The sequence below is a fragment of the Lynx rufus genome, unplaced genomic scaffold (assembly GCF_022079265.1).
Source record: "Lynx rufus isolate CCGP_SWC_20201006 ecotype Redwood Valley unplaced genomic scaffold, mLynRuf1.p SCAF_2, whole genome shotgun sequence".
Classification (NCBI taxonomy): domain Eukaryota; kingdom Metazoa; phylum Chordata; class Mammalia; order Carnivora; family Felidae; genus Lynx; species Lynx rufus.
This window is the reverse complement of record NW_025814834.1, coordinates 137,729,955-137,747,247: the sequence shown is the minus strand read 5'-3', so window position 1 is coordinate 137,747,247 and position 17,293 is coordinate 137,729,955. Positions and strand designations below refer to the sequence as shown.

The window sequence follows — 17,293 nt, the reverse complement described above, 5'->3', positions numbered from 1 at the left end:
CTTAAGATACTGCCAAAAAAAATAAATAAATAAAATTATATCAGAGAAACTTCACAGGGAAGAACATTTAAGACCCTGGAATATCATATGATTAAGAGCGTGATTTGAAAAGTGCTTCCCACCTTTCACTCTTGGTGCCATTTAAACCCCTTGTACACATGGCCATCTCTGGCCTCTGTCCTTAAGTGGCATTTCCACTGAAGCCTGGGGCTATTCTTTCCTGAAAAGCACTAGACTAATGCCAGATGGTGACATGTGCCAGGATAGCAGCAGGGTGTAGTGGGGCGTGTGCATCTAGGAATTTAACAGATTAGGTTCCCCACTCTGGCTTTGTACTTAGAAGCCAGGCGTGCTGTTTAACTTATCCAGGGCGGGGTCTTTTCTTAAAACTTATCTTAAAATTCTCAAAGAGGTTATGAGTATTAAATTAGATAATTTATGGGGAATTGCCTAAATAAAAACCCAAGAAATGTTCTTGTCTTCTTAGATATGTGTTGCTACTCCATAAATTCTATTTTTACTAACTGAAAGCGAACTGAGTTCTAGAAAGGATGAGTAGTAGATTTGAGCATAAGAGGCAATTTTCGTGTTTGAGTGGTAAAGAAACTGGTAGAGAAACTGTTTAAGAGGTAAGGGTTAAGAACTGGGTGACTTTGTTTTCAAAAGGCACCTATTTCCTGCAACACCCTCCTCCCGTTTGCCAATGGCAGCCATGGTAGCAATGTTGAGCGGGAAAGCAATTTGTGATGCATTAGCAAAGAAGTTGTATATATAGCATGTTTCCTGGACTTAGGCACCTGGGAAGGAATGTGGGTACTCCCATTACCAGCTTTGTGACCCCTGGACAGTTTATGTAACCTACTCTGTCTCAGTTTTCTCATCTGTAAATTAGGAATACCAATAGATACTTTACAAGGTGTGGACTGAATGGAAACTATCTATAAAAGAACTATAAGAGAACTTAGCACAATATCTGGCACCTACATCCTCAACATATATGCTATGTGATTGTTAATAAATTGGCCATGCTTCGTGTTTATTTAATACTAATGTCCTGATTTCTTTTGATTAAATTCAGCGAACATTTACTGGACACCTAAAACACTGAAAGCACCGTGTGAATACAGAGATCTCACTTTTAAGTACCTAATCTTAAAATTAGGGCTGGTAATATACAAGCATTGTAATTCAAGGCAGACACACAGGTCCTAAAATGAACTAGATATGGAGTACATAAGTCAGAGTCTTCAGTTCTGAATGAAGAGCATGGAGACATTTATGAGGAAGGTCATCTCGACCTTTATGAGGAAAATTTTTATGGGACACAAACGTGAAATGTAAGATAAAGCAGAGACCGGAACATGTCCTTTGAGATAAAAGTGTAATGGAAACAAAGGTTTTTCGTGGGCTGGGAGAGTGAAGAGTAGGTATGGAGCAAAATTAAACAAGAAAGCAGATTAGGCTATAAGATAAAAGGTCATAAGTGCCATTCTAAAAAAAAATTTGCACTTTATTCTATTATTAGTGGGACACTCTTAAAGGCATGATCAGACATGAACTCTAGAAAATCAGCCTAGAAGCATTGTGCAGGATGAAATGAATCGTGCAGGATGAAATGAATCGTGCAGAGAACAGAGGCAGAAGACATAATACTTTATAGAGGGTAGTGACCATGTAAAAGAAATGGTTGGAATGTTTCTGAAATCATGCCAGGATGTAGAGAGTTCTAGAACTAGATGGCAATGTAAACAGACCCTCACTTCACTGAGAACAGAAGAGATCCAGAGAGGTTAAGTGACTTGCCCCAAATCCCAGAAGCTAGTGGAATAAATGTGGAGAGGCTGGCTTCTCCTGTGGTGAGACTGGCCTTGGTTTCCCTCTGCACGCTGCCCTGTTTGAATTTGTACCTATGCATGCCATTTAAGCCACAGCCATTTTATCTGTGAAAACTAGCTTAGATACCTAGACCTTGAATGACACTGTAGACTCATTCTTGACCTATTCCTTCCTCTAACAACACTATGTGTTAGTGTGTTTTTTCATAATTCATGTTTTGGAGATTCATTGTAGTTCATCTGAATATGCTACAATTAAGATAGTTTTATAAACTATGAAGTCCTATACTATATTATAGTATATATTATTAGTTATTATTATTGTCAGTATTTGAAGGAGACATTTATCTGTATTACCTACAAGGCAAAAATTACTAAGGAATATCATTATACATATATATATACACATATATATACATATATATACATATATATACACATATATATACATATATATACATATATATACATATATATATACACATATATATACATATATATACACATATATATACATATATATACATATATATATACACATATATATACATATATATACATATATATATGTATACATATACTGTAGGAAGTGAAAAATTCCACTATCACCATGTTGACCTATGACAACCTCCTTTGTGGCACAAGCTTTAGTAAACTTCCTTTGATCTGCTAGTATTTCTTCAGTTTTAACTTGATTTCAATATATTTATTAATGTTTTAATTTTCACATTTTATATGATTTTGAGATACTTTACCAGAATTGGTTCCCAGCCTCCCACTTAAAATTTGTTATTCACACAAGAAAATGTTTCTTTTCTTGTGGATTATGTCCTGCATATGAGTGGTAGGAATATACACAATATATTCTTTCATATTAAAACCAAAGTAACTTAGCGCTGAAATTTCTTGTGCAAGTGTTCAAAAGTGAGTGTGATGTTTAAAGCATCCTGTATCAATGACATGCACCTTTCTACCTGCAGCCTTGGTCTAGATTGGCATCTTATTCTTTTCTGACAGCTACATTTTGATAACTAAGAGGGATCTCGACTGTCATATTCCCCAAACAGAACTTTATCTTTCTCCTACTTAAGCTTCTTCCACCTTTCCCTCTTCTAGTAAATGATGCTACTGACCCAATTGCTCAAACCTTGAATCCTTGAAATCGGCCTTTATTGTTTTTTCTTCAGTGACCAGACCATCAACAAGTCTTGTGTGTCTCCAGAATCATATCCAGATCTGGCAACTTCTGTGTATCTCCACCACTACACCTGAGTAAATGTGCCATCGTTTCTTGCCTGGGTTATTGCAAGTGCCACACGTCCACTAGCATATGGAAGCTTCATGAGTGCAGGGAGTTTTCTGTTTTGTTGACTGCTATTTTCCTTACATTCAGAGCAGTGTCTAGCATGTACTAGGTATTCAGTAAGTATTTGCTGAGTTTTGGTGAGCCTTCTAAATTTCACCCTGCTTCTACTTTTGACCCACCTCAATCCATCCTCAACCCAATAGCCAGAGTGATGTTCGTAAAATAATATTTTAAGGCATATTACACCTTTGCTTAAATTCTCTAAAGCATTTCCAAATGTACTTTGGATAAAGTAAGTATTAACTCTACCCACAGCCTTCAATTCTCTGCAGAGTGTGGCCCCAAATGCACCTCTCTGACTTCTTATATCACTTTTCCCTGTTGACTCTGCTTTTACCTGGTTTTTATACGATTAGTTCTTTCTTGCCCCGTCAAGCCTCTGCTTAAATGGCACCTACATAGGTAGATCTTCTCTGATCTAAAATAGCAATCCAGACACTGAGTTACCACAGCCTTCTCTTTTATCTTCTCTAGAGTATATGTTCTTTCTCATATTGTAATTTTTAAATTCTTATCTTCCTTCCTCAGCTAGAATGAAATCTCCATCAGAACAAGGACTTTGGGGGTGCCTGGGTGGCTCTGTCGTTAAGTGTCAGATTTTGGCTCAGGTCATGATCTCGCAATTCGTGAGTTCAAACCCTGCGTCCAGCTCTGTGCTGACAGCTCAGAGCCTGGAGCCTGCTACAGATTCTGTGTCTCCCTCTCTCTCTGCCCCTCCCTCACTCGCACTCTGTCTCTCTCTCTCTCTCAAAAATAAATAAACATTAAAAAAAAAAAGAAAAAAAAAACAAGGACTTTGTTTCATTCCATCCATATTCCAGGACACGGACAAGGCCTAAGCGCTAGGAGGCTCTCAGTAGCTATTTGTTGAATAAATAAGTAAATAAATAATAAACATATTTAAAATATAAATAAAATAAATAAACATACAATAACATATTGTATGTTAATTGGCCCTTTGTGACTATAATTCCACTAGTTTAAGAGGATCTCTTGAGACTCTGCACTCACAATGGCCAAGAAAAAAGGAAAAGAATGGAACTGACCTGTATTACTCTAGGCCAAGAGCAAAGTAAATTTTCCCAAATAAGAAGGAAAGTTGTTGGTTCTTATGATCAACATGCTAAAAGCAAGTAAGTTATCTGAACTAGATAAAATGTCATGATAGATTCCATAAAGTGTTTTGCTAAAATTGATAGACTGTCAATTTGTATTTTTTAAATTGACCCGAAAAAATCAATATTATCTAGCAACTGTAATCTTTTGAAACACAGTTCTTTTGTTTGCCTTGTCTTCTAAAACTGTTATAATTTACTCTTAAAAATTGCTTCTATTATTTTTACTGCAAGTTCCTTAGCAGATGGCAATTATAAGAATGATCTCTTATTTTTTAAAAACCATTTTGCTAATCATCAGGTAATTTCCCTTCTCTGTATTGCTGCATAAAAATAGCAAGTTCATGCTTTTTTTTTTTCTTCGCTACACAATAACTAGTGAATAAAATTCCTAATGCCTGCTTATACAGATCTTTTAAAATATCTTTTTAAATCTCATTTTAAATGCAATCAGAAGATGCCTATGCTTTTATATATCAACTCTGCATCTATGCCCAAATTAGTACATACCATCTGCTAAAGTTCTTCCATTCAAAAAGAAGTTTTGTTGATGAGTATTTCAAGAGATAAAGGATACCTCTGAAGACAAGTATTTAAAAGTGAGCATTATAGGGGCGCCTGGGTGGCTCAGTTGGCTAAGCGTCCGACTTCGGCTCAGGTCACGATCTCACAGCCCGTGAGTTCAAGCCCCGCGTCAGGCTCTGGGCTGATGGCTCAGAGCCTGGAGCCTGCTTCCGATTCTGTGTCTCCCTCTCTCTCTGCCCCTCCCCCGTTCATGCTCTGTCTCTCTGTGTCTCAAAAATAAATAAACGTTAAAAAAAAAAATTTTAAAAGTGAGCATTATAAAAAAAGAAGTAATGATTTTAATTTAATTCATTACATTGTCTGGCAGTAAAATACCATATGGGACAACAATGCATAAAATTACTATTTCCTCAAATACAAATATTTTGTTCAAATCACTCTTTCTTAAAAACAAATTTGAAGTAGAATACAAAGAATAAATAAAATACAAAGAATACAAAATTGAAGTAGAATACAAAGAGAAAGAAACACCAGAAAGAAGAAAAATATGACTATCAATATTTTGAAAACAGAGGAGGGTCTTGAAACATGTTTCTATAGAACTGTAAACAATATTAATACATGGGGAGAAAAATGGTGTCGCTGGAAAAATTGGTAGTTTCAAGAAGGCTAATGTCTGAAATGACTAAGGTACATAACATTACTGAAGGAAATTATTTTCACTCAAAAAATGAATTTATTATATTCATATATATACATATATATTTGGAACTCACTCTGATATATATTATTAGTGGAAATACAGAGGTGAGTAAGATTAGACCCCCACTTTAAGATTTTCATTTGGGGGGCACCTGGGTGGCTCGGTCAGTTAAGCGTCTGACTTCAGCTCAGGTCATGATCTTACAGTTCGTGGGCCCCCATGTCGGGCTCTGTGCTGACAGCTCAGAGCCTGGAGCCTGCGTCAGATTCTGTGTCTCCCTCTCTCTCTGCCCCTCCCCCCACGCATGTTCTGTCTCTCTCTGTCTCTCAAAAATAAATAAATGTTAAAAAAATTTAAAAACAAAAAGCTTTTCATTGGGGAAGCAGAGCAAAGGCTCCAATTAACCTATAGCAGATAACTGTAATAAAGAAGAACACATACAAATTTCCTAAAAAGAAGTACTGGGGAATTAAGAATGAGGAAATTACTCTCAAAAATATTACCATGTAAGGCATTATGGAAAAGGTGACATTTGATAAGTATAACAACAACAACAATAATAATACTAACATTTATAAAATGTTCTTCATTCCATATATTATTGAAAATTACTTTCAATACTTCATTTAATTGTTACAACTTCCTGTGATGATGGCTACTATCAGTGTACCTATTTCATAGAAAAAAATACTGAGATTTAAGAAAAACATTTCCAAGGTCCTATTTGTAGTAATGAGTGGAAGAATGGATATTAGAACCTCCTAGGTGCCTTGAAAACCATATGACCCCATTGGGTTTGACCACAGTAGTTGAATTCAGAGTGTCCACACTATTTACACACACGCAGGTACACACACAGACACACACACACTATAGGAATAGTACTTTCATTTCATGGTTATGTCTTCACTGGTACAGTTAAGCAGACTCTAAAGTAATCATCCACAAAATTCAATGGCAAATAATATCTGTAGTAGAGAAGATTTACTTAATTTTCAGATTGGACATGTTAAGTTTTGTTCACCTTTCTGCAGAAGACATCAAATTCACTTTACTGGGGCATTAGTATATTAAACTGAGAAGATCAAATGTTATTTAGGTAAGTGTCAAAGGTTTCAGACCTGATTCCCATTTACAAAATATCTGTATGAGACCTAAAATTTCATTATCCTAAAACTTTATTACCATTTTTGGGAAAAAAAGCATAGAATAGTGGTTAAGAAATAAGACCGGAGCTATGATTCCTGGGCTCAGAATCAACCTCTGCCACTTACCAAAGGAGACTGGACTTCTTCACCTGAAAAACAAAGATAATCATAACACCCATGTTATATCATAATAAAAAGTCTTAAGTTAAATGAGTTAAAATTAATTAATAAAATTACTTAAGATTTCTAAAACAAAAAAGTGACTGGCACATAGTAAGCACTATATGAAATACTGTTAAGTTAAAACTAAAATATATTTAAGTGGATTTAAGTGGAAAATCTCAATCACACATATGCACATGAAGCACTGCTTTATTGGTCAAGACTGAAGCTACCATTCATGCATTATGGGAGAGGGGAGTGGTGAGGAGAAATGATCACATATTTGGAGTGATCAAATGATCATGTGTTCTAATGCAAGAAATAGAAGTGATTTGATGTACTTTTTGTTCTCTCTACTGAAAAGCATCAATCTGAAAAACAGGAGGACAATGCCAGATAAATCTCTATACATAATTAGTTGTTCCAATAAACCTAATTCTCACCTCATTACAAAAAGACCCTTGGGAAAAGAAGGCATAATGCTATTTTCTACACTTATATTTTTAACTGGACAACCAGAAATAATGGATGATCAATAATGTCTTTATCAAAAATCTGCCCTGTTTAGTCAAATAATTATTGTGTCTTCTACAAGTAACAAAGCCTTAAGCTAAACAGTTCTTTTTAAAAAATGTTTATTTATTTTTGAGACAAAGAGAGGCGGGGGGGGGTGCGGTGTGGGAGACAAAGGATCCAAAGCAGGGCTCAAATTCACGAACTGGGAGATGATGACCTGAGCTGAAGTGGATGCTTACCCGACTGAGCCACCCGTGTGCTCTAAACAGTTCTTAATAATAATGTGACATAAACTGAATTTTCAGATTCTGAAAGGCCTAGCATCAATATACATGCAGTATTTTCTCTTAATCTTTGATCCTTGCTGGCCAAGCCCATGTCCTGTTCACCATATTGTAGTTAGCATCGACATAGTACTTGGCATATTGTAGGTTGAGTGAATTAATAGTTGAATCCCTAACACAAAGTCTAGAAAGTAAATTGTGTGTAATTTAGGTTTACCAGACAAACTAAAGGGTATCCAGTGAAATTAGAATTTCAGGTAAACAACAATTTTTAGTATAAGTGTCTTCCAAATATTGCATGAGACATACTTATACTAAAAATCGCCCAATGATTATCTGAAATTATAATCTCACTGGGTGACCTGTAATTTCATTTGCTAAATCTGGTAACTCTAGTCTAGTTATTATAATAAATTAAGATTTATTAATTTATTCAATTAGTCATTCATCAACAAGTATTTATTGCTGTATTAAATTATTAAATGATATACTACAGGCCCAACCTGTGCCAGGAACAATTCTGTGCCCTGACTCAGCAATAAGTAAATAATACTGGCAGACTGTCACTTCATGGAGCGTGTATTTCAGCACAAATGGAGGGAGGGATGATGAAAAATACATAAGTGAAGTATTAAATTGACAAGGTAATTTCAGTTAATGATTGGTGCCATGAAGAAAATCAAGCAAGATGATAAGGATCAAGAGAGAAGGATGGATCAAGGGCTACCTTAGTAAGAAAGTACAGGAAGTCATCATTAAATGATGAGAAGAGGCCAGTTGTACAAAGAGCCAGAGGAAGAGCAAATGTAAAGGACCCTAAGTAGAAATGAATTGGACTGTTTCAGGAAAAGTGGGAAAACCAATTAGAATGTGGTGGGCAGGGGCTTGGGGAGTTGTATAAACATTGTACAAGAAGAGGTAAGAAACTGAAGCAAGAGCCAGTTCATGCAGAAACTTATATTCCATGATGTGACATTCAGATGGTATTTGAGTAGAATGGAAAGCACCAGAGTGGTTGAAATAGGGAGTGATATGATCAAAAGTATTTTCAAAAGACCTGTTGGTTTGCTGGGGGGAAAATGGATAGACGGGGTGTGGAGGGGAAGAGTGAGAGTACTAGACCAGGAGGCAGTCCAAGAGCAAAAGTGAGGGACAACACAGGCTCATAGGCTGGTGACAGAGGTAGGTGAATTGGAGATATGTTTTGAAGGAGGAAGCAAGAACACTCATGAAGGGCTTTGACTCTGAGACCGGAAAAGAGTGGTGAGAGAAGATAGCCATTTGTTTCCACTTAAAGATGCACTGATCCTATGTATGACCCATGCACAATAATAAACTACTCTTCTATATCCTTCTTTCTCAGTTGCCTATATTGGCATCATCGGTGGTTAGCCTGTATTTCCTTGAACTCACAGATGTCTTCAAACCTGTGCACTCTGGATTTAGCTGCTATGATCGGAGTCTTAGCATGCCATATATTGAACCAACCCAAGAAGCAATTCCATTCCTCATGTTGCTTAGCTTGGCTTTTGCCGGACCTGCAATTACGGTAAGAATTGCCCCCAAATTATGTTTGTCAGTCCCCAAAACTAAGAATGGCCACATTTGTGTAATAAATGTGTTAAAAATAAACAAAAGGTGAACTCTAAATCTTGGAACAGAGAGATCATGTCTTTGAGATATTTTGAAAATATAATGGGACTTAATAGTTGAAAATTACTGGCATTCAAAGTTATAGAAGATTATATGATTGCAAAATTGATGGGTCTCTAATGTTTAATTTTATAAATGATTCTAAAAATGTTAATAACTGTATAATTCCTCTTGAATGGCTAATATGATGTTTCTGATATACTTCCTAATTAATGTGTTCTTTTGGTATCTGAAGTCTGGAAAACTGGAGGGGAAAACCAAATAATTATACAGCCAAGAGACTTTCTTCTCAAAATACATGTAGATATCGCTTACAGTTCCATGTTTACTGGGTTAGCACTTTCCATTGATTAGGAGCACTGAGCACTAGCAATTGTAAAGTAAAAAGGTCACAACTCACACTTCTGGCATACTGGCTCATGCACACACGCACACACACACATGCATACACAGAGACAAATAAAATACTTTAGATTCAAAACAGGCATTTGCATTTTTAAACATGTAATATAAAATAATGCCCTAACCTACTGGAATTGAATTAAAAACATAGTTATTTTTAGTTTGCTAACTTACACATTATGAATAAACACACTTTTTCTTTTTTAAAAAACCTTTTTTTTTTAAGTTTATTTATTTTTGAGAGAGAGAAAGACAGAAAGAGCGTGAGCAGGAGAGGGCAGAGAGAGAGGGAGACACAGAATCCAAAGCAGGATCCAGGCTCTGAGCTATCAACACAGAATCCAACACAGGGTCTGAACCCATGAGCTGTGAGATCATGACCTAAGCTGAAGTCGGAGGCTTAACCGACTGAGCCACCCAGGTGCCCCAACACACTGTTTCTTAATTCATTAATATATAAGACTAGACAGAGAAAGACAAATATATGATTTCACCCACATGAGGAATTTAAGGTACAAAACAAATGAACATAAGGGAAGGGAAGCAAAATAACATAAAAACAGGGAGGGAGACAAAACAGAAGAGACTCTTAAATATAGAGAACAGAGGGTTGCTGGAGGGGTTTTGGGAGGGGGAGGATAGGTTAAATGGGTAAGGAGCATTAAGGAGGACACTTGTTGAGGTGAGCACTGGGTATTATACATAGGGGATGAATCGCTGGAATCTATTCCTGAAATTATTGTTGCACTATATGCTAACTAACTTGGATGTAAATTAAAAAATTAATTAATTTATAAATAAATAAATAAATAAATAAATAAGACTAGGCAAGCTTTTCCAGAAGGCTTCTTCTGGAAGAAGATTCTGCCCCTAGAATCCTACATAAAGAGCAAAAAACAGGTTTCAAGGTTAATAATATTTATTTCTACCAGTAGGAACTTTTAATTTGCCTTTATCATGCCCATGAATATCAGAGGAAGTGGTTTTTGAATGACAAGCTGTATTTGAATGGAGTTTTTATAGGATTCCCTAATGAACTGACCTATTCTGGTTCAGCACATCAGCAATTTTAGAAAAAGAATCTATGCATAAACCTTCCAAAGTCTATACTTTTATATAGCCATGAATTTGCTTTTAAAATTTTTCCCTATATTAAAAATCATAGCATATGTTTACACTCTAAATAAATTATACAAAATATTCTCAGAAGGTAAGGTAGAATCCGAAATTAATACTCCATAGAACTTTGTCATACTCAAAATACTTTGTAAGTTAATGAATTATTTGAACTCTAGTAACACCAGGGTAATTGGAACTATTCATGATGTGCTTAGAAATAGCTGAGACTCAAACTAATAAAACATATTTAAAGTGCAGTATTACTCAGAATAATAGCATTTTCCTGTCATTTCTCTAACGACTTATTAAAAAATTCATATCATCAGTCATTTGATAAGAGCAAAATGGATATATGCTTTACACTATTACACCAGGAAGCATTTCTCCTAGTTAGGGTATAATCCCCAAGTTTATTATAATAGAATATTTGAAATTAAATTCTGTACAAATGTTTAGGACTCTGCTGAAAAGATTGTGTTGATATTCAGTCATTGAAATAATTTGTTTTTTATATATCCAGAAGCCTTCCTTCCCCAGGGTATTTTATTAAGTTGCTAAGAGAGCAAGTCTAACTGTGGCACTTGGTGCTGGCACCGTTTAGCCTACATTGATCCCTTTGTGACACTGTTACATGTCCTAAGGACAATGACCTTGGCCTCATCACGGTGTCCCTGCATCTGTGACTCCTTCACTTCCCATAATAAATTCTCTATATGCAATTTAGAGATGCTTTCTGGGGATTCTAAGCCAAAGCTTGCTTTCTTGAGCCCTGAGAAATGACAAGGCAAATCTGTCATGGCTGCCTCCCACCAAAGTTGACCTGGGGAACCCAGTGCCAGTTCCTCCCACAAAGAACCCACTGGATCTGGGGGTCTTCACAGGGCCTCTCTAGTGGCTGCATGCCTCTTAATGGAACAAGAGGCAAACTAGGGCAATATTTATACCCTGGGGTCCCTAAATACCCCCATATCACTTGGAGTTCCATGATATTCCAGGGTGTCAGTGATTCTTACACATGGTTTCATAGCTTTGTGTAAACACTCAAAGGTAAAACAAATCTTGACTTTGCTGACATCAAATATTGTTTTCACACCTTTCTTTTCAAATATCATGCTTCTTCTAGATTTCTTTCCAAGTTCATTTTCCTTTCTCTATTTTTAGGGCCTTCTCCCAAAACATTCATTTTCTCAACATTGGTCTTATGTCTATAGTCATCTTGTTCTAGACTCATAATTCTGCCTCTAATCTTCCTACATAGTTACAATTGTAACCTCCTTCCCCTCTTTTCCTGAAGGTGAAAAATAACAAGTAGACTCTAACCGCCAACTCCCAAGGATGCTGTTCTCCTTTTACCTCTATGGTAGCATAAACCTGTTGCAAATGCGGTGGTGAGCACAGGAGGGGAGGCAAGAGCAATCTTTCATTTGAAAATGGCTTTTAAAGCCCACTTCTGTGAAGAGAAGCACTTCTTGTTTTTACCCATTCACCTGGAGAGAAGATCAAGAAAAACAAAGACCTCATGTCCTTGATATTCTTCAAAAGAATCTTTATATGAACAAAAAGAAGATCGACTGATTTTTTATACAGGGGCGCCTTGGGTGGCTCAGTCAGTTAAGCGTCTGACTTTTGATTTCAGCTCAGGTCATGATCTTGGGGGTCGTGGGATCAAAACACAAGTAGGGCTGCTCTGATAGCACAGATCCTGCTTGGGATTCTCTTTCTCCCTCTCTCTCTGCCCTCTCCTGCTCTTGCACACGCACATTCTCTCTCTCTTTAAAAAAACAAAAAACAAACAAAAACAGAAACAAAAAACAAAAACAAAAAACAAAAAACAAACCCAAAACTCATGTCCACAATATTCTTTTTTTTTCAATTTTTTAATCTTTATTTATTTTTGACAGAGAGAGAGAGAGACAGAGTGCAAGTGGGGGAGTAACAGAAAGAGAGGGAGACACAGAATCCAAAGCAATCTCCAGGCTCTGAGCTGTCAGCACAGAGCACGACACGGGGCTCAAACTCACCAATTGCAAGTTCATGACCTGAGCTGAAGTCGGACCTTCAACCGACTGAGCCACTCCAGGCACCCCCACAATATTCTTTAAAAGAATCTTTATATAAACAAAAGAAGATCTACAGATGTTCTTATATAGGCATTCAACTATAAATCTTTTAGTGTTTGCTTTTCAGATTTTTTAAAATGCTTTGAGAGGTTTTAAAAATAACTTGGCTTTGTGATGTTGAATGAGAAACTGTAAAAGTTCCTTTCATGTCTGTGAAATACATTTTATGTCTCTGAAATTGCCCTTAAATTGGAAAATTTCATCCTTAATATTCACTTTTCGTTTACTTTAAAGTGATAATGAAACCAGCATTTTGTTCAGTCCTTTGGAGACTGTGTCCCAGGGAAAACAACAGAGAGTACCATAAATCTTCATGAAATCTATATGAAAAGAAAAGGATGTATATTTTCACTTCCCTGGAAGTATAATTTTATTACATATTCTTAAAGGATAAGTATATCTAACTTTATAGAAGAATTCTATTGGAATTGGATTATGTTCCTAGAGGGTAACCTTAGCTTTGGGAGACTATACAATCAAAAGGTAGAATATTAAATGTATTAGGGTTTCCAAAAGACATTCACTGCAAATTTAAACACTGAAGATACTATGATAAATATTATATTTTTGTCATTGTGCTTTGTTTTTTTCACAAGGAAGACTTCTTTGATTGGAGTGCTTCCTCTGGTGGCTATTCTTAGGGCACTGCCCATATGATTAATAAAAAGCAATATATTTCTCACTATGCCTTTTCTGAAGTAGAGTCACTTCAGAATCTTTTCCAAAAACCTGCCTTGATATTGGACAAGCCAAAAAAATTGTCATTTCTTTTTTGGCTTGTGTACAGGCTAAACAGAATATTGCGAAAAGACGCTTGTCACAAATTGTTTTCTATTTACAAATGACAAAAGCAACAAATAATTTTACTGTCAAAGGCTAAACTCTGAAACCATATTTTAGCACAACAGCATGCCATTCAGAATGAGGAAACAAGTAGGTGCATTTAGAAATAAATCAAGAAGCATCTCCCCTCCCCCTGAGGAGAATTCCATCTTTAAACAGAATTGAACCACTTTGAAAATTCATGCAATGACATACAGCTCAAGGTTAAATGAATAGAAGTATGAGGAGAAAATTGATGTGTTTCTTAGAGAGGACCAGTGGGTGATGTCAAAATAATGACAAGAAACCTCTATCCATAATCAAGCCAAAGAGTATTAAAGTACTCTCTTGACATACGAGTTTTGAGCATATTACACAGCTAAAATAAAACCCCTGAAATCTCAAGGTCATTTGAGATAATGACTATTGTGTTGTATGATAAGATACATTTCCCTAATAGCACTATACAAATAAATGTGTATATAATTTAGCTTTCATGGGCAAAATGTGAATCATTACATATAATTGAAAATAGGGGAAAATTATTCACAGAATTATTGTTGAGAAAGTGAAGATGAAATCAGTATTTTTTAACCATACAATAATGCACTTCAGGAATGAGTGGTTAATGTTCTTGAAATGATGAATTTGAGATACCCATTATCTTATGCTTTGTGTGTGGAATATCATGTCACATCTATCTGTGCAGAATATAGAACTTATTGTGTTTCTGTGTCTAACTTATGGTGATAATGTAGGATGACATTTTTCAAGAAGTATAATTAACTCACTGTTCAATTATTTGAGAAAAAAACCCCTCCTTTTGATGATTTCTGTAAGATTGATTTTAAAGATGTTTATCATGTATGCCACATGATCTTCACACATGTGTGATTATTGGTAGAGTTCCATTAAGAAAATTATTTTTATACAAATTAAGATTCTTTGTAATTGTACACATACCATAATACCTAAAGAATTAAATATAGCAGATTGAACATTCAAAGCAGAAGGTCATAGGCTTACTGTCATTAGTTTTAAAAAAACTATAGTTTTAAAAACTTCATAAAATAAATGTTACACTAGTAATGAAAACTGAGAAGTTTCCCTTGGGAAATCTGTTTGAGCCCCTAATCATGACCATGACTTTTAAAGTGACACCATCACTTGTATCTAAGAGACTTCTGGTGTCTCATGTAACTCAACTTTCCTCAGCTCCACACATATCTACAAATCAATGTCGCATTTCATAATAATCTCTTAGGCACAATAATCTTAAATATTTGAAAATTTTTTTCATAAATAAAACTCATAATTTCAAGTCTTACTTCTCTTTTTTTTAAATTTATTTAATGCTTTTATTTATTTTTGAGAGAGACAGAGACAGAATGCAAGTGGGTTAGGGGCAGAGAGAGACACACACACAGAATCCAAAGCAGGCTCCAGGCTCCAAGCTGTCAGCACAGGGCCCAATGCAGGGCTTGAACTCACGAGCTGTGAGATCATGACCTGAGCTGAAGTCGGATGCTCAACTGACTGAGCCACCCAGGCGCCCCTCAAATCTTACTTCTCTTGTATAGAATAACCAATGACCTGAATGCCCAGGGTAATTAGCCAACAAGAATCCCACAATGAGGGTAACAAATGCAAATCCCACAATGCCAGGCATTGTGCTAGACAATGAGAATTAAAGGTAAATAAGAAATGTCTCATCCCTCAGAGACTTGTAGTCAGGTAAAAGACAAAAAAATGAACTGTTCAAGTGCATTTTAACCAAGCTTTGCTAAGAGGGAAGGATGAGGTGCTGAGGAAGCCACAAAGAAGGGACCTAATTCAGTTTAGGATGCTGTGGGGTATTTCAAGGAAAGCTTCTTAAAGGAAATGATGCCTAAATGCATTGGGTACCTTCCCTGATGTCCTATGTCTTGGAATCCTACAGCAAGTATACTTTTCTTTATCTTAACCTAATCCTTCTGATACTACAGCATGGCTCACTGTCCATTGTAAACACATTTTGCAATCTTATACCTAGGGAATAACACCTTGCTCACCTAAATTCTCTTGTAATCTGCATTCTCCAATAAAGTAGCTACCAGCCACATCTGGCTATTTTATGTTAAATATAAATCGATTTAAATTTTAAATACTGAATTAAATACAGGGTAATGAAACTAAAAATTTGGTTCCTCAGTTGTGGTAGCTAAATTTCAAGGCCCAGTAGCCATATGTGGGTAGTGGCTACCCTACTGGACAGGATGGAAAATATTTCCATCATCACAGACATTTTTATTACGCTGCTCGGCTTTAGATAGCACCTTTCTAACCCTGTGCATACTTGCCAGGGATTGAACCTTCTGCTCAATCCCAAATTGGTTTATTGAAATAATATGCCAGTAAAATTTCCTAATCCTAACTTTGGTACTTATTTTGTTCCTCATCATCCCCACCAGTCATCTTGTTTTTGTGCTTTTAGCAATGAAATGCCAAGACTCAAAGGGTTAGGGCAGGATCAGTCATCATGCAATTAATCAATTAGGTATCGTCCCTGGGTGTCATTGAGCAAAAAGGCCAAAGACTGAGTGCTCCAACTGCATGAAAATGCCAGGATGCTACCACAGCCTTGACTGGTACATAGGCACCCAGAAGATCCAACCAGAGCTCTTTACAGTGCCCTGATTGCTTCTTCTCACTGCTCCCTCAACTACTCAGGAGAACTTGCTCACATCTCTAAAGCTTTTAAGAAAACTACATCTTTACCTTGTTGAACTGATGATGTGTTAAGAGATAAGGTAGAATTCCTTTGTACCCACTGAGTCCATTCCGAACACTGCCCTGTCTTTACAGATTATGGTAGGGGAAGGAATTCTCTACTGTTGCCTGTCCAAAAGAAGAAATGGGGTTGGACTGGAGCCCAACATTAATGCCGGAGGCTGCAACTTCAACTCCTTCCTTAGAAGAGCCGTCAGATTTGTTGGTGAGTGTGGGGAACCACAAAGAAATGAATTTTTTTCAAATAGAAATGTTATATTTAATTACAGATATTAAGTCTTTAAAGCTATAATTTAGATGTATAATTTCGGGTCCATGATGAGTTTTACATTATATGAAAAAACTGTTAAAACACTAAGATTTGGGCTTTGTATCTGTAATGGGTTATTTACAGTTATAGTGCTTGTTCTGAGAGCTAACATGCCATACATTTCAGTATATTTTTGTCTTAGCTGTGGCTGAAGCATAAATTTACCTTAAAATGGTTTTTCTGGATCTGTGTTCGTTTTTTAAGGTGGAGAATAAATGTCAGCAGGCCATTATGAATAGATAACTCTTCAGAAATTAGTTTAGCCACATCAGTGATTCCATTTCAATTCTCCTGGAGTGTTTTCATCCAGAAGTTACTGCACATGGAAATGTCACCATAGAGAGAGCTGAATCATGGCTATTTATCCTTGGTTATATCCTCTAACTTTGCCTCTTATTTTTTATAAGGCCTATAGAAAATCAACATCTGAATCTAACCAGTATC

General features: G+C 36.1%; 1 protein-coding gene across 2 annotated transcripts in view; it reads left to right on the top strand.

The window, feature by feature from the left end:
* PLPPR4 (phospholipid phosphatase related 4) overlaps positions 1 to 17,293 on the top strand; it is a 41,377-nt gene that overhangs the window by 13,719 nt on the left and 10,365 nt on the right. For both annotated transcript variants that reach the window (XM_047085787.1, XM_047085788.1), the window contains exons 2-3: positions 9,018 to 9,203; positions 16,615 to 16,744. In XM_047085787.1, the coding sequence (XP_046941743.1) occupies positions 9,018 to 9,203; positions 16,615 to 16,744 (316 nt within the window). The remainder of the gene's footprint in view (positions 1 to 9,017; positions 9,204 to 16,614; positions 16,745 to 17,293) is intronic.